Source organism: Phoenix dactylifera, chromosome 1, assembly GCF_051530095.1.
Source record: "Phoenix dactylifera cultivar Ajwa chromosome 1, Ajwa_hap1_PhDact_Kaust_v1.1, whole genome shotgun sequence".
Classification (NCBI taxonomy): domain Eukaryota; kingdom Viridiplantae; phylum Streptophyta; class Magnoliopsida; order Arecales; family Arecaceae; genus Phoenix; species Phoenix dactylifera.
The window spans coordinates 37,857,288-37,880,346 of NC_143190.1; the positions used below are offsets into that span (position 1 = coordinate 37,857,288).

The window sequence follows — 23,059 nt, forward strand, 5'->3', positions numbered from 1 at the left end:
TGTTGGCTCTTTTTGAATCTTCTTTCTGCATTGTTTCAGACGTAAATTCTTGCCTGCAGTCTTTCTTGTATGTACATTAACTTTTTCTTCCTCTTTTAATAAAATTGCAGGTGACTAATATGGCTGAAGCTCATTAGTCTCCTATTCTCTCTCTTCTCTCTCTCAAAAAAGGAAAAACTTAAAAGCTTTCTTTTCTTTCATGTACATTCATTCTTGGATCTAATAAATTGGGGAAGTGGCTTGCTTCCTCCTTATTTCCTAAAGAAAGAGAATAGTGAATTATAGAGACATACCACCTACAACTCACTATCAAAAGCAACGCTCTTTCGTTGTCACTTTAAAAAAAGAAAAAAAAAATCTCTTTTGGAACTTGACATTTGGCTTGATACTGGTAGATGGTCTCCATCACAAACCTCTTATGTTTAACTAGTCATATTTTTTAGAACCTAGAAGGCCCCAAGAAATTTCTAGCGGTCTTAGTTAACAACGTTCAACTTCTGGGGAACCTTCCAAATAAAAATAAAATGCCAATATGTTTTTTTTATCTTTTTGATTGAATGGGAGGTTGTGCTGCCCTTTGTTTTATTAAATAATAATTATGTACATATATTGGATTTGTCGGCGATATGATGCTAACCAAACCCATAGATATTGAGAGACGACGTAAGGATCTAGATGGGGATTAGAAAAGAACTAATCCCCAATCTTTACAAAAAAAAAAAACTGAAGACACGAGTTTGTGGATTTATGACTTCAACTATCTCATTCTTCTTGATTAACGTGCTTTTTGAGAACTAACTCTTTACAAGTCTTTGTTTCATGTTCTGATTAGGCTTTTGTGCCTAATCTTTCCTTAAAAAAGAAAAGAAAAGAAAAGAAAAAAAAAGGATCAACCCTTTATAAGGTAGTGGCATGGAGAAATGGAAAAGGTGATGACTTCATAATGCTGGAAGATCATAGGTTTGGATTGTAACCTTCACAAGAAATAAAAATTGATCTTCTTTCGCAAAGTCAACCGTTGGATCGTACCTCGCATAGATCTCAAAGAACTCCAATCTTCCTCATTCATCCGCCTACACAGATCTCGAAACAACCACTGCGCTGAATCCTTCTTTCGTCCCCCGTCAGAAGATCATTGTAGAACTAATCCTTCAAGAACTTGCCTTGAGGGACTTGAAAGGTCAAGTAAATGCGCACCTGTCAAAATGACTTCCACTAGAAGAACACAGATGTAGGAAGGAGTCTTCATCTCACTGCAGAATAGTTTGGGCTGTAGAGTTGATAGGACGCGCTTTCTTCAAGCACATGTTAGGATTATTTTCTCTTACCAACCTCCACAAAATAAATAGGAGAGATAGTAATTTCTTATTATTGGCATTAGCATCAGCAGTTGGGTGAATATTAAGATACTTTGAAGACCATTTGTTTACATTAACAATAATTCGGCATCTTTCCTCCACAGCTGGACTTGCAGTTGTTGGATCTTATACAAAGTCAGACTCCTCTCACAAATTCAATCACCACATATAGATTAATACTTGGATTAGCTGCTCCTTCTACATCATTGCCTGGTCAATCCTTCTGCCTAAACACATGCCATGTCAAATACTTGCAAACATTGCCTGGTCAACCCTTCTGCCTAAACACATGCCATGTCAAATATTCGCAACATTGCCTGGTCGACCCTTCTGCCTAAACACATGCCATTTCCAGCTCATCCCCACTTGCTTATAAAATCCTGATACCACTTAATTAGTTTTTGAAGGAGATTTCACCATTTCCATAGCAGCCATCTAGGGAGGTCCAATGCTCGCCACTGATCGACTATAAATTGATACCGTGTCCAGTTTCATTCAGCCGCAGGGGATTCTTCCATAGCTTGGTCTGCAAAAATGGTGTCTTACAGAGCTCTCTTTGGAACCATGGTTCCTTTGGCCCTCGCACTCCTTCTCATAGGCTCAACAGAAGCACAATTGGAGTATGGGTTCTATAAAAACTCATGCCCCCATGCAGAATTTATAGTTTTCCAAGAAATGACTAAGATCATAGCAAATGCTCCATTCCTTACCGGACCGTTCCTACGGATGCAATACCATGATTGTTTCGTCAATGTAAGTAACTTAAATCTCATACGACATGCACGTTGTTTTATGATCCACGGATTTTGGATAAATCTGTTCTCACAACATTTCTTCTCTATGAAGGGATGTGATGCCTCCCTTCTACTGAATTCTACAAATAACAACCCTGCTGAGAAAGATGCACCTCCAAATCAAAGCCTTCGAGGTTTCGATGCGATCGATGATATTAAGGCTAAATTGGAGATGGCTTGCCCCGGAATCGTCTCCTGTGCAGACATCTTGGCTATGATTGCTCGGGATTCGGTGAAATTGGTAAGAGTTATGTTCTTATGACAAGAATAGTTTAACTGTATCTAAGACACTCGTTCGACTCTCAGTGATCTTCTTCTTTTCCAGACCTATGGACCATACTATGCAATAGAGACTGGCCGAAGGGATGGAAGCAGATCAGAAGCCTCAGATACCCAAGCAAACCTGCAACCACCGACCTCAAACATCACTGTTCTGAAAAACATCTTTATCCAAAAAGGTTTAACTGCCAAGGACCTTGCAGTTCTAACAGGTAAAATTGACCGTGGAGCTGCATCTCAAGTTGATTATAACTAATTATTCATACACAATTTCTCAAAAAAAAAAAAAAAAAAATCCAACCTGCTGATCTAAACTAAACCTTTTATGCGACTCTTTTTCTTTTCAAAGAACTAGAATGGATGAAAACACAGACAAACACTGGAGCGAGGGTGCAATCAAACCCAAGTCTCTTGTATTACCGACCCTTAAGGCCTTAACCTTACATATACTTGTCTTAGATTATAAATTTTGCATTTGATAAAGTTCAGAGATCATGGAAAACTCAGGCGTCTACACTGGTTGATAGCCAAGCCAACTTTTGGTTTCTTCATTGCATTCAGGTGCGCATACCATTGGGCAGTCACTTTGTTCATCCTTCACGGAGCGCCTCTACAACTTCACCGGACGTGGCTTCGGCTTGGACCCGGCGTTGGATCCGACCTACGTACCCCAGTTGATGTGCGAATGTAAGCCCAATGACAACACGACCCGGGTGGAAATGGATCCTGGGAGCTCCAGAAACTTTGACTTGGCCTACTACAAAGGTGTGTCCAGAGGGAGAGGGCTCTTCACATCTGATGATCAACTCCTTCATGACCCTGAGACTAAAGCATACGTCGAGCGCCAGGCCATGGCGTGGCCAGAGGAGTTCTTCAAAGACTTTGCGGAGTCCATGGTTAAAATGGGAAGGATCGAAGTCCTCACGCACGGCAAAGGTGAGATAAGGAAGAAATGTGCTTTTGTTAACTAGACCAGGTGTGATAGAAGATGTCAGAAACTTTTGCCGTGAAGTCTATTTTTAATAAGGTTACGAATTCTTGGTTCGTTAGGTTGTTGAAAGGAATTGGTGGCAATAAGGCAGAGTTTCTCTGATTCTCTGCTCTGTGTGACACTTTGTTCCCACGGCATGTGTATCCATTTACTTGAGCAGTAATGGAACGTAGTGTAGTTGCTTTGCATGCATAATTCTATATTATTAAGATTTGCACTAATTTATCTTGCCTTTTCCCATTACTGGATTGTATTGTAATTGCTGCAACCAAAGGATGGTCTTTAATCAAAAATCTCCAGCCGCCTTCCAAGTTCTGACTCTCAAGTTGCCATCGATCTACTTTGTTCTAACGGAGAGTCCTAACAGCTCCATCATATGGAGAAAAGAAAGAAAGAAACCACTTTAATATTTTCTTTGCATTGCTTCTTTTTTTTTATTATTTTTTGTTGCTAAACTGGGTGATCTATACAACACGTGTACGGATACACCCAATAAAATCGGAAAACAAAACATCCCGGAGCTCCCGAGGCAGCTCCCCGTCCCCAGCCCATAAGGTACTACCGGCATGGTTAGCCACATACGTGGCCACCCAATCTGCAGCCCCGTTGGCTTCTCTAAACACATGCTTCGCCTGGACCACCCCTTCGTCCCTCATCATCAACCAGATATCGCGGATCAAGGGATGGTCGGCAGCACCGGCTCTCAGACCCCCCTGGATCCAACTAATGACCGTAGCCGAGTCACCCTCCAAGATGACTGATCTAGCTTAGAGCACATGCTGAGCGTGTCGAAGACCCGCCCAGGTAGCTCTCAGCTCCGCTCCAGGAACCGTGCAGTCAAATACCTGACAGCCTCCCGCCGCCACTACCCAGGAGGTCGGGTCCCGAATAACAAAACCCGCTCCACCTATCGTGCCACCATCCAGCACGGACCCATCAAAATTGACTTTGAGGAAGCTTGGGGATGGGGGCTCCCAGGTGAAAAACACCGTGTGAGAAGCTGCCGAGGCAGAAGGGGAACCCCAGATATCCCGAGCTATCAAAAGTCCATCTAAGGAGGAAGCACGACTAATCTCTGCCGTCTGCGCTCGGGCGCTCTCCGCCACGAGCCTTGGCGACTTGCTCTGCTCACCAAAGGTTCGAGCATTCCTAGCCAGCCATATCTGGTATGCTGTGCAGGTCGCTCTAACCGCCTCTTGGCGTGTCAATGTGTTACCCGACCACCAGCGGATAGTTCGTAAGAACTGGTCCCCACGGGTCCAACCCTCCCATGGCAGCCCCGCCGCACACCACGCCGCCCTCGCCCATGTGCACTGAAACAGTACATGGTCTACCGACTCATCAGCTCCACATGCCTCGCACTCTGGGGGCATCCTCAAGCCCCGTTCGTTCAATACTGCTCTTGTCGGAAGCCGAACCCAGGCAACTTTCCATAAGAACAGTGCGACCCTCGGATGGAGGCCTAGGCGCCAGACCCAGGCACACTCCGGTCCTGGCCCATGCTCTGGCCGGAGCACACGGGAGAGGTCCCCCACCCTCACTCCGGTCCTGCACGACGTGCTCCACACCCAGGTATCCGGACCCACATACCCCGGGATCGGAAGGGACCGAACCCTCTCAGCCAAGTGTGCCCCAAACATGTGACCCAACCTAACCTCATCCCAGGCAGCCCTGCCCGGGACAAGGAGGTCACAGCCCGCAGTCCCTCCACTGCCTCAATGTCAACCATAGTCGGTCAGAGTCTCAATGGTAGGGCACCCACCCATGGGTCACCAACCACATCAATACTCTGCCCATCGCCTATCAACCATCTAGTATTCTCCTCGACCGTGGGAAGATATCTAGCGATCTCTCGCCACATGAATGAACAACGACGCCCACTGCGAATCGCCCCTGCAGTGCCAGTACGGCCATATCTGGTAGCCATAGTCTGACTCCAGAAACCCTGTGGCTCCAGCGTGAATCGAGCTGCATGTCGGGCAATCAGCGCCTCACGTTGCTCCACAAGAGACAAAACTCCGAGGCCACCCTCACTCACTAGTAGGCAGACACTCTCCCATGCCACTAGATGCATCCCGTGACCCCCTCCATACGACCCCCACAGGAAGCTCCGAAGTAGCCGCTCAATCCTCATTAGCACTGTTTTCGGAACCACTGTGTTGGCCATGAAGTGGACCGGCGTGGAAGCTAGCACTGACCTAATCAGCATCAATCTACCCATCATGGAGAGTGAAGATGCCCTCCAACCCTCCATTCTGCTCTGAATCCTCTGTACCAGACCAGAACACTCCGCCACCCGTAACCTCCGACCCGTGATGGGTACTCCTAGATAACTCCAGGTCCCGTCCTGATCTGGCATCCCAAGTAACCCCCGAATCTCCTGTCTGACCCTATGCTTAGTGCTAGGGCTGAAGGAAATTGTTGACTTCTGAAGGTTTACCTTCTGACCCGACATTGCACAGTACTCCGCTAATACTCTCCTGAGTACTTGTGCATCCTCTACCTGCGCCCTGGCCAGGAGTAGACAATCGTCTGCGAATAGTAGATGCGATATAGACCGAGACCCTAGGGCGGGAACAAACGCCTCCAGCTCTCGGTTAGCACAAACACCCCGCAGAGCCCGAGACAGGACATCTGAACAGATGATGAACAAATATGGGGATAAAGGACATCCCTGTCTAAGCCCCATAGTAGACCTAAAGAAGGGGGAGGGCATGCCGTTGATCAAGATGGAGAATCTCGACCCCCGGACGCACCCCAACACCCACTCAATCCAGGTCTCATGAAAACCGAAGCACTCCAAAGCGCGTTGCAAGAAACTCCACCGAATTCTGTCATAAGTCTGTTCCATGTCTAGCTTGACAGCCATCATGCTTCGTCGCTTAGAGGCTCGTCGAAGATCCCACATCATTTCTTGGGCCAGCATGACGTTATCAGAGATATTCCTACCCCCCACAAAAGCACCTTGCTCCTGGCAAATGAAGCCTGGCAGCAGATGCTTCATCCTGCCCACCATTATCCTTGCCACCACCTTATAAAGGGTTGTGCACAAGCTGATGGGCTTGAAATGGCTGGGCTCCCTTGCATTATTTGAAGTTGGTATAAAAGCATGCAGTCATCAGCACTGAAGCAGCCAACTTCCGGGGTTTGTTAACATACCAAAGATACTGCATCAGAAGATAAGGAGAGTTTGTAAGAATTCTGAAGACGTTAACACTTGCATGAGAGCAGAGAGTTGTAAGAAATCTGAAAGACGGGAACACTTACATGAGAGCAGCTATACTTTAATTCTATGACCTTTCCTTGTCTACCTACTACCTACTACTAGCCTTCAAAGACACGTAACCACTGTGCTAAAATAAAAGGAGTTTGTTTTTTCCTTTAAAAAGTTTTATAATAGCCAGTATGGTAGTTATTTGCCAACGTCCAAATTGAACGCCTAAGCCCAAAATGAGGCCCGTTTAAATTTAAGTTTGAATTTGAGCTCGGCTCGGGCTCGAGCAGCTCACGAGCCCAAATGAGGGCTTAGTCCAATTAACAATTTAATTGGGTCCCAATTAAACTTGAACTCAACCCAATTAAATTTTATTTGGCTTAATCAATTTAAATCCCAATCTGATTGAACCCAGTTGGATTTAGATCAGACCTAACCCGAGCTAACCCAAATCCATTTAATTTCTTTAAATCGACTTGGATTGGTTCGGGTTCGGACTCAATCCGTTAACCCGAACCCAACCCGTTAACCCATTTTTCTTTTCTTAATTTCTTCTCCTTTCTTTTGGTTTCTCCAGAACCTTCCCTGCTTCCCAACCCCTCCTTTCTTCTCGGTTTCTTCTACGTTCTCCTCACCGGCTCGCCCCCAAGCCTGAAGCCGATGCCCCCCACCCCTCCGACGACGGCTACGACGACGAAGACGATGACGATGACAATGCCGTAGACCCGATCTCAGCTCTCCGAGAAGCTCCGCCACCTCCTCCTCTTCCTTCTCCGCCCCCGATGACGACGACATACACCCGATCCCAGCTCTCCCTTCTCCTCTTCGGCTCTCTCTTCTCCGCCATCGATGACAACGACGATGACGACGCCGTACTCCCTCCCTTGCGGCCGAGCCCGCGGCCATGCCAGCGGCCGACGCCCATGCCGGTGGTGCCTGTGGCTACCCCCTTCTTTCTTCTCTTCTTCTTCTTTTGTTTCTTTCTTTCCTTCGTTCTTCTCTCCTCCGACGAACGATGGGGATGGGAAGGGCACGGGCTCGGGCAAAAGAGCTTTACAAGCCCGAGCCCGTGCCGGATTTGCCAAGTGAGCCTGAGCCTGAGCCGGGTTGTGCCAAGCGAGCCTGAGCTCAATACAGGGCTCGGTACCGAGCCCGAGCCTGAGCCCGAGCCCGGAATTTTATGAAACGAGCCGAGCGAGCCTGCGTCGGCTCGGGGTCGGCTCGGCTCGTTAGCATCCCTACGCCTGATCTCTCCTATGGAGGCAGCCAAGGTGCCGAAAGAACAATTGTTGGCAAATATATTTTTTCAAAAAAAAAAAGAAGACAGCTTATCCTTGTAATGGATATATATATATATATATATATATATATATATATATATATATATATATATATATATATTGTTAAGCAGTGGAGCCGTATCCAACTCTATCCTACTAATCTTTCATGCCACGTGTCACCATGCCATTGAAATCATGGTAGAAGACCTTACCTTCTTAACAAAATGCGATGAAGTTACGTGGGGATGGCGATGTGTGTGGGTTCTGCAACAGAATAGAGGCACAACCTGTTTCAGAATAGGTGATGGGAACAATGACATGGGCTTCTTCCTCTTTTGTGCGGTGAGCAAATGGGAGTTCCTTCTTCCTGATTTGTGGGGTTTGTGAGTGCACTGTAGAGGGAAAAGAAGAGATTAAGAACGTGAGTTCTTAGGTTGTCTTCTTTAGGAAGTAAGTTGTTTCTTTCCTGGTTCTTTTTTCCCTCTGTTTTGTACTCTTCTCAACGAATAGAAAATCATCAGCAGGATCTTCTTGGACGAAGCCCAAACTTGGGGTGAACCACGTTAAAAATTTGGTGTATTCTTGTGTTTTGCTTGCTATTTTATTCCTCCAGCTCTATTCTTCATACTATTCCATCTCCTAACAACTGGTATCAGAGCTATATTCGTGGAAAAGCCTTGCTCTTTTCCTTGGGAAAGCCCTGTTCTTTTCTTTAGAACAGCATTGTTTGTGATTCAAGTAGGAGCAATGGAAGATGGGAAGCTTAGAATAGAGAAGTCCAGCGGGATGAACTTCGGGCTGTGGAAGATGCAGATTGAAGACTACTTTTATTAGAAGGATCTTTATCTTCCGCTTGGAGGAAAAACTAAAAAGCCGATAGATATGATTGACGAAAAGAGGGAGATCCTAGATCGGAAGGCCCTAAGGCCCTCGAGACGATTCGCCTCTCCCTAGCGGCATCTGTTGTATTCAACATATCAAATGAGAAGACCACATCGGATCTCATGAGCACATTGGCAAGGATGTACGAGAAGCCATCGCCATCAAACAAGGTGTTTTTGATGAAGAAGCTGTTCAATATGAAGATGGCTGAAAACGGGAGTGTTGTTGAACATCTGAATGAGTTCAATACAATCACCAGTCAGTTGAACTCGGTCAGCATCAACTTCGACGACGAGATTCGAGCTCTGTTGATCTTGTCCTCCCTGCCAGAAAGCTGGAATGGGCTGGTCATGGCCTTAAGCAACTCCTTTGGATCATCTAATATGAAGTATGATGACGTTGTTGGTGTTCTACTCAGTGAGGAGATGAGAAGGAAAGCGTCCGGCGAAAAATCAGGGACAGCTCTACATGTGGAGGGTAGAGGTCAGTCACAGTATAAGTCAAAGAATCATAGTAGATCGAAGTCAAGAAGAAGCAAATCAAGGTTTACCAAAGACAAAGGAGATGGTTGCTGGCACTGTGGCAAGAAGGGGCATATTAGGCGTTTCTGCAAGGCCTACAAGAATCAGACAGAGTCACAGAAAGCACTACACAGGAGACTAGCTTTTCAGCAAATGTTGCTGAAATTTCTAATACTGATACTTTACTTTTATCTTTGGATGTGTAGGGTTATAGATTCTGGCGCCTCTTTTCATGCTACTGCACAGGAGGACATCCTTACACATTATGCCCAAGGAGATTTTGGACATGTCTACCTTGGAGATGGAGAGCCTTGTAACATCATTGGCAATGGAGATGTGCAGATAAATATGGTGAACGGTTCAGTCTTGAAGCTGACAGATGTAAGACATGTGCCCAGTCTTAGAAGAAATCTTATATCTATTGGATAGCTTGCTAGTGCAGGCTATGCTACTTCATTTGTTAGTGACTCTTGGAAGATCATTAAAAAATCTATGGTGGTTGCTCGTGGTAAGAAAGAGGGCACGCTCTATGTGATAGAGGGCACTGTGAGTTCCATCTCAGTTGCAGAGTTTAGCACAGATTCAACATTATGATATTGTAGACTTGGACATATGAGCGAGAAGGGAATGAAGATCAAGCATTCCAAAGAAAAGCTCTCAGGGCTCAAATCAGTGGATCTAGAGTTTTGTGAAGATTGCATCTTTGGAAAGCAGAAGAAAGTGAGCTTCTTGAAACAGAGATGACCTCGACAGTCACAGAAGTTTGAGTTGGTCCATACTAATGTCTTTGCACCAACCCAGGCATGCTCATTTGGTGGTTCTTCATATTTTGTCACTTTCATAGATGATGCTACAAGAAAACTGTGGGTTTATTTCCTAAAAAATAAATATGATGTATTTGATGTCTTCAAAAAGTGGAGAGCTCTTGTTGAGAATTAAACATGTCTGAAGCTGAAGTGCTTAAGGTCGGACAATGGAGGAGAGTATTGCAGCAAATAGTTTGAGGAGTACTGCGCTATTAATGGAATCAGGCAAGAGAAGACAGTTCCATGAACACCACAACAAAATGGTGTAGCTGAGCGCATGAACAGCACTATCATGGAGCGTGCCAGAAGCATGAGACTGCAAGCTGGGCTGCCTAAATAGTTTTGGGCCGATGCGGTGAACACTGCTGCATATTTGATAAACAGAGGACCCTCAGTTCCATTGGATGGAGGATTACCAGAGGAAGCATGGACTGACAAGGAGGTAAATTTATCACACTTAAGAACTTTTGGCTCATTTTTTATGTTTATGAGGATTCTACAAGTAGAAACAAATTGGATGCAAAGTCTAGGAAATGTATTTTCATTGGATATGGACAGAATAACTTTGGATATCGCTTCTGGGATGAAGAGAATAGGAAAGTCATTAGAAGCAAAGATGTCATATTTAATGAAAATGTGATGTATAAAGACTGATCAGCAGGATAGAAAGGATTATGTAGAGCTTGAGGAGATCTCTGAAAAATGTGTAAAGAAAAATCAAGATAATAGAGTAGTACCTACAGAACAAGAAACCCCTATTGATGTTAGGAGGTCTACTAGAACTGTTAAAGCTCCTAGTCATTATTCTCCTTCTCTACATTATTTATTGTTAACTAACAATGGTGAACCAGAGTGTTTTGAAGAGGTTTTTCAAGTTGATAGTACCACAGCTTGGCAGAGGGCTATGAATGAGGAGATGGACTCCTTGATGACAAACCAAACTTGGGATTTGGTTCAGTTGCCTGCAGGAAAGAAAGCCCTTCATATTAAGTAGGTTTACGGGCTGAAAGAAGAACAAGATAGAACCAAGAGGTACAAGGCCATATTGGTTGTAAAAGATTTTCAACAGAAAGCAGGTATAGATTACACTGAGATTTTTGCTCCTATCGTTAAATTGACTACTATTAAATCTGTGTTGAGTTTGGTAGCATCAGAGGATTTGCATCTTGAGCAGTTAGATGTGAAAACTGCATTCCTCCATGGTGATTTAGAGGAGAAAATTTATATGCATCAGCCAGAAGGTCTTGAAACTCCAGAAAAAGAGGAGATGGTGTGTAGGCTCAAGAAGAGCTTGTATGGTTTGAAGCAAGCTCCAAGACAGTGGCATTTAAAATTTGATAGGTTTATGTCTATGCACGGTTACACTAGATGCAATGTTGACCACTGCTGTTTTGTTAAGAAATTTAATGACTCTATTATTTGCTTTTGTATGTGGATAATATGCTTATTGCAGGATCAAACATGGAGGAGATTCAGAATCTCAAGAAAGAGTTATCACGTGAGTTTGCTATGAAAGTTTTGGGTCCAGCCAAACAAATTCTTGGCATGAGAATTACTAGAGACAGAACAAACAAAAAACTGAAGTCGTCACAAGAGAGCTATGTTAAGAAGATCCAACAAAGGTTCAATATGGAGAAGGCAAAACCAATTAGCACTCCGTTGGCTAGTCACTTCAAGCTCAGCAAGAATCAATGTGCAAAAACTCCAAATGATAGGGCTTACATAAAGGAAGTACTGTATGCCTCAGCGGTCGGCAATCTTATATATGCTATGGTGTTCACGAGACCAGATATTGCATATGCAGTGGGAGTAGTTAGCTGGTTTATGAACAATCCAGCCAAGGCTCATTGGAAAGCTGTCAAGTGGATTCTCAGGTATTTGAGAGGTACAACTGATCATGGATTATGGTATGGAGGCTCAAAGATCAGGCTTCAGGGGTTTGTGGACTCAGATCTTGCAGGTGATATGGATAGGAGGAAAAGGACCATAGGTTATGTGTTTACTTTGGGTAGCGCAGCAGGCAGTTGGGCTTCAAAGCTGCAGAAGATAGTTGCTTTATCCACTATAGAGGCCGAGTATGTTGTAGCAACAGAGGCGTGCAAGGAGCTAATATGGCTTAAGAACCTGATGACAAAATTGGAAAATCCGCAAAAAGATGTTAAATTGCACAGCGATAGTCAGAGTGCGATTTATCTTGCAAGAAATTCAGCATTTCAATACAAGACGAAGCATATAGACATCAGGTATCATTTTATCCGCTCTCTTTTAGAGGATGGTCAGTTTATTTTTATGAAGATCCATACCATCCAAAATTCTGCAGATATGTTAACCAAGGTAGTTACAATTGAAAAGCTAAAGGGTTTGCTTAGATATTTCTGTAAATCTTGTAGGAACTGGGCCTGTTGGCCCATCTAGCTTGCATTTTCTAACCACCTGTCCAAATCCAATCTAGATCCTACCTTTTGGCCTGTAGACAGAAGAAGAGCCGATTTAGGTTAGGTGGGTCTATGCTTAAATGAACGTTCCAATTTATAAATCTTTGAGAATTTTTATTCTAGTTCTGAAAATTTCATAGAAATAGCAAAACAGTTCTTGAGTGACAAAAAAATATATAGATCAAATTATGGTATATTTGACAAGCTCGAAGCAGATAATTAATCTAACAAATTAATTTTTTGTGATTAAATCCATCAAGCTCGCCAACAGATTGATTATAATATTATTGTTACTTTAACTTTCTAAAGCATTCGACTTTCCCTTACCTTTCTTTTTTATACATATAATGGAGGGTCATTTTAGGAGTACAGCTCATCCAGGTACTTTGAAGGGAGCTGGAAAAATTGGCTTATTCTCTTGTCCTTTGAACTTGAAGTCCGCTTCGATGAAAACGTTCAGACCAATTTATACTTAAACGTGCAGACCAACATCATGCAGACCACGGTCATCGCACGCCATTTCATGCAAATGTCCAAATCCATGTGCTCGCCACGCGCTAAAACACCAAACTAATATTAAAAAGAGGTGAGGGGTGACGCCACCCGATCTTCTGGCCATTATAAAATCGGCCATTCCTGCCGCCAACCACACGCATCGCCCACAGTCAATACCAGTGCCTGTGGCAGCCACGCGCCTTGTCATAAAATAATGCACCACCACTAGGGCTTTTATCACCCACAGCCCCACCCTCTCACGCACTTCACTCGTTTAGGTGGGCCCTAATTGTTGGAGACCCTTGACCAGTGATTTATTCTTATTGTGTATCATATAGATTTCTAGTTCATAGCAATCCGCATGAAAAATTGTGCACTAAACAAATAGCAAGAAGACCACGAGCCTGGCGAGACTTATAAATAGGCGGTTCGCTGGCTTCAAGCCACAGCGTACATTCCAGTGTTCTAAAAGCTTTTGCCACCACTGCGAAAGATGGCCATGAGGCTTTTCTCAAGGTTTTTGTTCCGGTTAACCCTCGTGCTTTTCCTCCTTGACTCAGCCTATGCCCAAGCCTTGAGGGTTGGTTTCTACAAAAACTCATGCCCAGATGCTGAGGCTATAGTTCGTAAGACGGTGGCCAGATACTTTTCTCAGGACCCAACTGTCTCCGGCCCACTATTAAGGCTACATTTCCATGATTGCTTTGTTAGGGTAATGAGATTTTAATATATATGCTTTCATTCGTTTCTCAAACATTACTATGCTTTTGTTCTTGACTAAATGTTTGCACTGGCCTATAGGAGATAATATTTGCAAGCGTTTTTATTTGCCACAGGGCTGTGATGGCTCGGTGCTACTAAACTCCACTAAGACTAATTCGGCAGAGAAGGATGCAATGCCGAACCAAAGCCTCGATGGATTTTATGTCATTGATGCAGCAAAGGAAGCATTAGAGAAAGCATGTCCAGGGATTGTCTCGTGTGCTGATATCATAGCTCTCGCAGCTAGGGATGCTGTCTCCTTGGTACATATCTGAAGCTGTTCTTTTGTTCTTAGATTGCTTGTTTCCATGACCTAGGGCTAGTTATATTAACAGAAATAGTTTGCTCTGGCTCAGGCTGCCGGTTCAGTCGGAAAAGGAACTCGGATGGGGGGCAACTACGTTTGGGAGGTCCCCACAGGGAGGCGGGATGGGATTGTGTCAATGGCCTCTGAGGCTTTGGCTAATTTACCATCTCCTTATGCAGAGATCACTCAGTTGAAAGCATCCTTTGCTGCCAAAGGTCTAAGTGCAAAGGACTTGGCAATTTTATCAGGTATCGTTGCATCAACAAAGGAAGTTCTAGGATGGTCGAATAAATTAGATCACACACAGCAGTATCAACAAAATATTGAGAATATTTGCATCATATAATTATTGCATTTGTTAAGCCTGTTAATATAGAGATTAGATTTGCTGGAGATTCCATGTATTTATTTAATTAATGTAGTTATTATCTTGATATGTTCCCATCATTGTGGTCCCTTCACATATGTGATCTAGGTCACACGCATGGGGAGATGATAAGCCTGATATATATTATTGATCTTTTTCCTAAAGCTTTTCATCTTATAATATCTCCAAAATTGAAAGGCTAGATTATTTTTGACAACACAAGGTCATGGCGCAGCTGGCTAGTGCGCACGTCTCATACCTCTCTTAATAATCCTGAGGTCGAGAGTTCGAGCTTCTCCTAAATAAAATCTCTTGGTATTAATGAGCGATGAGGACAATAATAACGCATCGTGTGATGTAGGGCGCATCATGACTGTCAGATTATTATCTGACAATACCAGCGTTTCTGAGCTCTTTCAGATAATGATCGTAGAATGGTTCTTTGGTCACAATAAGGAAAGCCACAAAGTTTTTAGGAAAACTTTTAAGAATTGTTACCATGTTGATTAGAAGCGATCCTGGTGACAAATAACATGGCCAATTTTTTATTCAGGAGTTCTTTTTTCTTTTTTTCTTTTTTTCTTTTTATTCAGGAGCTCACACAATAGGAAACTCCCATTGTTATTCCTTTGAGAGTCGACTCTACAACTTCACTGGAAGAGGTGACACCGACCCAACTTTAGATCCAAAGTATGCAATCAAGCTTAGGAGCCAATGTAAGCCCGGGGATGAGACTACCACGGTGGAAATGGTTCCAGGGAGCTCCACAACGTTTGATACCAAGTACTACAAGCTGGTCATGAAGAGAAGGGGGTTGTTCCACTCTGATGAGGCTCTCCTTCAGGACAAGGAGACAATAGACTATGTCTACTCTCGACTCGATTCGCCCAAGTCTAGTTTCTTCTTCGACTTTGGTGTGTCAATGGTGAAGATGGGACGGATTGGGGTGCTCACAGGCAAGGCAGGGGAAATTAGAAAGCAGTGCGCCTTGGTTAATAGCTAGTCTTCTGAATCCATTGTGGCTGTAGAAGGTAATTAGTATCTACATATTGTGTGGTTACTCGGACAAAACTGCTTACTTTGAGATTGTATCGTTCAAATATTACTTAGTAATTGTAGCGTGGAATAAAATATATCTTATCTTTTGTTTTGCCTCAAACCGAGGACAGAACAGGGCGCCTGATAAAACAATGAACAAGTTCTGAGTTCAATGGATTTCTTTACTTTCACACAAGTTTGAATGCAGAGGACGGGCCAAAGGGCTACTCCAGCTTTATTTTTAGTATTTTCCTGGTTGGATCACCAGGCTGGTCGAATTTATGGTTATCAGATGCCTAGCTATCCAATTAGCCTGAAAGGGAGTTCGGAAGGATTGGCGACAAAATATGAATCTGAGACTAAATCTTGATATATCTTAGAATAATATATTTTTATTACCACAGGATATATTGGCTGCTGCGAATTATCTGATTGGAATGAAATTTGGAATGATACACTCGATGATATAAATTACTTGGAAAATAAACATATATATTCTGTACAAGATAAATTCGGATTGTCACTTGCTCATTTAGAAAATACAGTTTGAGTCGAGTATAAATTAGGGCTGAATATAAACTAAAATTCACATAGAATCCATGCAAAGTCCTCTAAGTACACCGTTTAGATAGGTCTAGGTAAGATTTAAAAGCAAGATCCACATCCAAAGTTATTTTATGAAATGAACGTTCAATCTGGAGACAATAAATCGACATCCATTTTATTGTTTTAATAGAATGAATTGGATATCTTAGTGAGATTCATGTTGTGACAACTCACAGGTAGTTATTTTAGGCCAAAATATTGTGATTCCAAGTCATTTGAGGCTGTGAAACATCATGTCAAATTTTATTCACTATTTTTATAACAAATATTGACCAGGATATATCTTCTCATTTGCCAAGATTTTAACAATATGATGAAAGAGCAAATAATACAAGAGTGAAGATCTGGTTTTCTAGATAGTTCTGAAAATTTTGTTTACTGAAAAATTCTTGAATTTAATTAAAATTTGCTCAGAGAAACCTCAGTTAAAAATAGAGATCTTGCACTGCAGTTCTATAAATCGGGTTTTAAGACAGTAAAATAGGCAATAAGTACTTTCAAGTTTTCTTTTAAAAAAATTTATTATTATTTTTTTCCTACTCCATCAAATCAAATCAAAACTTAAGATTTGGATCAAAATGAATTAAGCTGATTTGATCCCAATCAGACAGATATCAGACCTAAATTCACGTCAAGCTACATGTTCTATGATACTGAGAATGTAATAGATAGCATTAAATCCAACCACGACTCAAGTATATCCAACCCAATCTGAGACCACTGATAGTGGACTCTTCTTCTTTAACGTGCTTCTCTGCTTCAATGTAGAACCTAAACCCAACACATTTTAACTCCACCACCCCTTTTCCCGGCCATGATTCTAGTGACTGTTTCTTTTTCTTTTCAGAAACGTTCGGTTGATACGTCCCGTTCTTCTCCGTTGCTACATGGATAGCTTTGGACTTTGATGTGTTCCATCTGATCTCATACTTCCCCATCATATGAGCAAAAGCCACTAAGATTCACACATTCACCTGATCTCATGATCTGATCATAGTTGGTAGTAACAGATCATGTACTTCACCCTCTTATCAAGTGTGTCATTCTAAGCTTGCACTAACAAATGTGCTTGGCCATGGTAAGGAGAGGAGAAGCATTTCAACAGAGTGGCTGGCCTGAAGCAAGAAAGCGTATTATAAACTTTCAAATGACACCTTTAGAGCAAAGTAAAATAGTATACTATGTTTTGGGGAAATTCTACTTGTACGTGTAAGTAGGATTAATTGAAGTGAAAATCCTCTAACTATAATGATAGATTAACAGGCCTTCAGGCCGCTGGTTGGTACTTGTTCGTGCTTTCCATTGGCAAGAGAGTTGGGTCCGACTTAAAACGGTACCGCTCTTATACAATCATCATTCTGGAGAACGAAATATTCTAAAGCTAGTTATGCAAGTATTTTCATGACTAATCTTTACAATGGACTCTAATATCTCTGCTCTATGAGAGGTCAAAGAATTTTTCTGATTGGTTATCTTCTCACATTTTGTGCATTTGTTGATATTTTTATCGACCAGCCAAGGCCAAGTAAATATTCTGTATCATACGGGATTTGTTCGGGTAAAGCTTGAGTTGGTAGGGTCTAAGAAATTAGATTTCTATTTTTTTTTTTTTAAAGGAAGAAGATCCATCTAATATGACTTTTTCTTTGAGATAACAATAGGCACTTTGTGCCCAAAGAATTTATTGAAGTTGAAATGGATTACAAAAATCAAGGAAAATCCAAAAGAATCCATCCAATATGACTCATGCGTTAAGAGAGCTCAAATATTTGAAATTGCCCCATCCAAGAAATTAAAGAGTTTCATATAGCGATGTAATAGTTGTGCACTTCAAGCAACAAGTGGCATAGGCATAGGAAACAGGCTTCCTATTGTAGATCCTACATAATTCTTAATTTAAGCCTTTGAGGTCAACAGATTACACGCATGATATCAAATCTCAGGATTGCCGGAGGTCATCAGTTTGAATCCCTTTCATGCTATTTATTTAATTATCTCAGTTACTATCTTGACAGATTTCAATCATTATTTTTATTTAATCATCCTGGAAATTGTCTTGACTCATCTCAATCATTATTTTTCCTCCAATTCATGGTTCGATCCATATACGAGGGAGGGGTGTTAAGCCTTAATCTATATTATTGACCCTTCTACATTAGCTTAAACTTGTATAAAGTCTTCTTTTTTATTATTTTAGCATTTTTCCATGTGAACTTGATGCAAACTAGTTAAGCGGGCCATGCCATCAAGCAATTATTTTTTTATAAAGAAAATTTGGAGTGGTTATTTACACATTGTATCATGTTGAAATCACCACTTTTGGGACAAGTTAGTGGTGATTTTAACATGGTATCAGAGCAGAGGTCCTGAGTTCAAACTCTGTCTCTGTACTTTTTAACCTCGTTATTAAAAATTTCACATGTTACGCTCAACCATTAAAGAAAAGTCCAGCCCACATGTGAAAGGGAGTGTAAGAAAATATAGAATATATAAATAAATCTACCTTATCCTATCAGCTTAAGCCTTTGGGGTAAGTGGTGATTTCAACATATCGTACACTCATCCTGTTGCTGGAAATTGGACCCGGGGTGACCGCGGACCAAAGAGGAGAAGCTTCGACTAGTGATGCGATTGCGGACGGCTGTTTCCGGCGGACCTGCAAGAAGCTTTTGGCTGGGGTCCCGGCGAAGGCCCTCCGATGCTTAAGTCAGAGAGGGGCTTTGAATAGAGAGAGAGAGAATGGAGATGTGTTTTTTGAGCCGGGGGAGAAAAAGAGCTTTCTTTTGTGGAGGAGGAAGCCCCCTTTCTCCCTGGAGTTCCCCCCTCTTTATAGGAGGGGTTGTAGTGATTACTCGCAATCCGAGGTGATTATGCAAATTGTGGGTTAAATAAGTTACCTTAGATGGCACGGAATTTCAGGCTAGCTGGCAGTCGGTTGAGATTGCGTATATTTAAATATTAACAGCCGTTGTGGCGGAGACTACGGGATTTGATCCCGAATATAGAGAATTTCTCGGCCTTCTGAGCTCGGCCTTCCGGAGGAGGCCTTCTGAGGTCGTGCCTGCCGAGGTCGTCCTTCTGAGCTCGGCCTTCTGGGGTCGGCTTTTGAGCTCGGCTTTCTGAGAGAGGCCTTCTAAGGTCAGCCTTCTGCGCTCGGCCTTCTGTGCTCGGCCTTCTGAGCTCATGGCTGCCGAGACCAGGCTTGCTATCGGATTTGGGTGCTTTAACCATATGTGCAAAGAAAGATAACTATCATGTTCCTATACGTGGTATAATTGTTGATTAGGTCACATGCCAACTACTCCAAGAATCCAACTCTCCCTTTGGATTTGTGTGTCCACATTAACAAGGCAAGAATAAACATAATAGTATTCAGATATCAGGCTTTACAAGCAAATCGTGCTCGCGGTCTAACTACCAACTTCTCTAATTTATTAAATGACCATGTTCTTAAGAAATAACCAATTTAATCCTACATTCTTGTCCAAAACAATGTCATGACTCATCCCATAATTTACTTCAACAATGATTAAGTACTAGAATTGTAGAAGTACCTATAATTTTCTCTGCCAATAGCATTACCACTATCAAATTGTTACCAAGGCTTAGTTATATTTGTGTAACCGTTTTCTTCGAAAATAACTGAGCCTACCAATGGTTTTAAGCTTGCTGCAGTGTAATAGTGGCGCTGCTATTGGTGAGGAAGGTAGGTCTGGCGCCTTATCGGCTACTTCTCATCAAAATCTACGATGGTCCCCTCCCCCACCTCTTCCTCTTCTTCTTCCTCGCCTCCGGACGATCAGAGACTACCCCAGGAAGCCATCCTCAAAGCCTTTAGGATTAGAATTTTTAAATATATTTTTTTAAAAAAAAAATAATTATGCCAACACTCTTAAGCATTGGCCTACTTTCCGTTTCCACCGACGCTCTTAAGCGTCGGCGGACTCCAAACTAGACCAACGCTTAAAAGCAAGCATTGGCAAAAAAAATTTTCACTCCCACCTACGCGACGCTTTTGCGACGGTTTTGAAAGCATCGGCGCCAAAATTACCGTCGGTACAGGCTCTAAAATGCATTGGGATAAACTTTTTTTTTTTTTTGTACTGAAAGGAGTCTGGTGAACCAATTGCTAATTGCACCAAAAGGAGAAAAACAAAAAAGAAAAGGGGTTGAATTAATGGAAACTCATAGCCAGCATGGCTTAAGCCTAATTACGAAATTGTATCCCTTGTGGGGTTGGTACGAACTTGGCGTGCACACAAGTTGCATATCAGTAGACATATACATGATCTGTAATGATAGTGATATGTAACGTGGTAAGGTCGTATCCCCATTAACAGACGACTAACATCACAGAAAAAAGGACAAGCTAACAAAGACCAGCTGGTATACCCAAAACACTGCTCAAATGCCACCACAAATGGTGGTTGTTACCGTGAGGCAGACAGACAATTCAATCATAAGCCAAAAGAGTGCATGTCTGTTCTACGAAACGGAGTTGGTGAAGTCTTGGTTTCTTTTGATGTTAGATATCTGCGGAAGGATATAATGAATATGTTTTCTTAAAGATCTCATAACAAAAGTCAGTGAGACACCTAAGATTGCCCAACTGTTCAGACCTTCTTTCTGTCTTGTACTCAACTTTGCCAAAGAAGCTTGCTCTCAGCTAATTCTCATATAAAAGGTTATAAGGACAGCACCTGCTCTCATGAAGAAAACTGCAGGGGAGGCCTATAAATCTATTGAAGCATATAGAACATAAAGGGAGTAGTAAGGGCCTTTTGCATCCAACTACAGGTCAAGTTTTGTAATTCATCTTGTCTTAGAGCAATGAGGAAGACGAGCATCCAGTGCCTTGTGGTGTGTGCAGCGTTGAGTTTATTTTGTGCAAGTGCTGATCTCAAGTTGGGTTTCTATGATGAGAGTTGTCCAAAGGCTGAGAAGATTATATTCGACTATGTTAAGAAACACATACCTCATGAGCCATCGTTAGCTGCCCCTCTTCTTAGGATGCACTTCCATGATTGCTTTGTCGGGGTACCTAAATGCATGCGGCACAATTCTTCGTTCCATTGTGTCCTTTGTGTTGCATATGTGACTACAAGTTTTGTGTTGAATTCTCCTTTGTTTCAGGGTTGCGATGCTTCCATTCTGATGAACTCCACTAGTAAGAATCAAGCAGAGAAATCAGCATTCCCAAATCTAAGCCTTCGTGGTTTCGATTTCATTGATAGAGTCAAGACCTTAATAGAAGCAGAATGCCCTGGTGTTGTTTCATGCGCCGATATTCTCGCCTTAGTTGCAAGAGATTCTGTTATTGTCACAGTAAGGAACCTATACTTTGCTAGTCTTTTTCCTTCTTACCTTCTTCTTTTTGGCCTACTCCATTTTTATAAAGAAACTTCTCTAATAATAAAGGACTTCAATTAGCTCTTTGGACTTTTGATTTGCGCCTTAGAGATGAATGCAACATGCCAAACCTACACTTTTGCCTGACTTCCAAGTATAAGGAAGCTTTAAGGTACTAGTTGGTTACATGAGTCTGTAACCAGTAGGGCATGTCAAGCATTTTTGCCCGGTCGTTCTCTTGCCTGAAGTTGTGTACAAGAAGTTGGCACCAAGTTATAGGATCAACATCAGGCTTGAATGCCGGTTGTATGATGTTCTTAACCTTCAATGAGCCATAGGTTTGTTCATTATTACCTACAGTTGTGGTCCTTGTGGAAACTTCTCTAATACTGAAACTTCTTAACTATCAAAGCTGTTCTTTTCTTATTGCAACAGGGAGGTCCCTTTTGGAATGTTCCCACCGGGCGAAGAGATGGTTTGATCTCAAATTCCATAGAGGTCTTGAAAAACCTTCCAGCCCCAACTTTTAATTTTAGCATCCTCCAAACGTCTTTTGCTAGTAAAGGACTCAGCTTAAAAGATCTAGTACTTTTGTCTGGTAAGTGGCTAATGGCATGTTTTTAACATTTCATATAACATAGATATTTTCCCTTGTATGAAGACTAAAATGCTACACAACAGGAGCTCATACAATTGGCGTCTCTCACTGCTCATCATTCAGTAGTCGCCTTTATAATTTCACTGGAAAAGGTGATGAAGACCCTTCTCTGGATAGCTTTTATGCTGCAAATTTGAAGAAGTACAAGTGCCAAGTTCCTAATGACACGACAACAATTGTTGAAATGGATCCGGGTAGCTTCAGAACTTTTGATCTTGGATACTACAAACATCTACTCAAGAGAAGAGGTCTCTTCCAATCTGATGCAGCTCTGATAACTAATGCTGCAACAAAGGCCTACATCATTCAGCTTGTCAACAATCCTCTTGAAGTATTCTTCAAAGAATTTGCTTTGTCCATGGAGAAGATGGGAAGGATTGAGGTAAAGACGGGATCTTTGGGTGAAATTAGGAAGAACTGTGCGGTCGTGAATAGCTAGATGGTTGCAAGTTTTGGTTGATTGCTTTAGGTTTGTGATTTTGATGGTGAATGATTTGTCTCCAAGGAGACTTCCTGCAAGGATTTGTGTTTTCTTTTCTTCCTTTTTCTTCTGCAAGTTTTTTCAAGCAACTGTAATAAACGTATGTGCTAAAAGGTAGAGATTGGTTGAGGAACTTTTGAAATTAAAAAAAAAATGGAAACTATTGTTAGATACTTATTCACTCTCTGACATAACTTAAAAGATTCCTCCCTTTTCCTCAAAAAAGATATAATCTAATTATAACAGCAGGCTCTCACACAATAAATCCTTGAAAAGAAGAGACAAGAAGGTAGGCAGAAATGAGATGCATCATGCTTGGTTGGTGAACTGAGAAATCGAGCTAATAACTTCCCTATAGACAACTTATCAAGGAAGGATAATTAACCTACAAGCATAACAAATAAATACAACAATGAATTGATGGACCCATTGTCAC

At 42.2% G+C, this 23,059-nt stretch overlaps 3 protein-coding genes across 3 annotated transcripts; all 3 read left to right on the forward strand.

Moving 5' to 3' along the window:
* Nucleotides 1–1,641: 1,641 nt before the first annotated feature.
* On the forward strand, nt 1,642–3,643 carry LOC103717677 (peroxidase 1-like). The gene is made up of 4 exons (XM_017845324.5): nt 1,642–2,111; nt 2,205–2,393; nt 2,478–2,643; nt 2,993–3,643. The coding sequence occupies exons 1-4, from the start codon at nt 1,893–1,895 to the stop codon at nt 3,400–3,402; spliced, it is 984 nt and encodes a 327-aa protein (XP_017700813.1). The 5' UTR covers nt 1,642–1,892; the 3' UTR covers nt 3,403–3,643.
* Nucleotides 3,644–13,518: 9,875 nt separating this feature from the next.
* On the forward strand, nt 13,519–15,636 carry LOC103717698 (peroxidase 56-like). Its single transcript, XM_039125201.3, has 4 exons — nt 13,519–13,767; nt 13,892–14,080; nt 14,174–14,372; nt 15,085–15,636. The coding sequence occupies exons 1-4, from the start codon at nt 13,549–13,551 to the stop codon at nt 15,492–15,494; spliced, it is 1,017 nt and encodes a 338-aa protein (XP_038981129.2). The 5' UTR covers nt 13,519–13,548; the 3' UTR covers nt 15,495–15,636.
* A 5,137-nt stretch (nt 15,637–20,773) lies between these two features.
* On the forward strand, nt 20,774–22,796 carry LOC113463425 (peroxidase 3-like). The gene is made up of 4 exons (XM_026808670.3): nt 20,774–21,172; nt 21,269–21,460; nt 21,920–22,082; nt 22,166–22,796. The coding sequence occupies exons 1-4, from the start codon at nt 20,966–20,968 to the stop codon at nt 22,579–22,581; spliced, it is 978 nt and encodes a 325-aa protein (XP_026664471.1). The 5' UTR covers nt 20,774–20,965; the 3' UTR covers nt 22,582–22,796.
* The last annotated feature ends 263 nt before the right edge of the window (nt 22,797–23,059 follow it).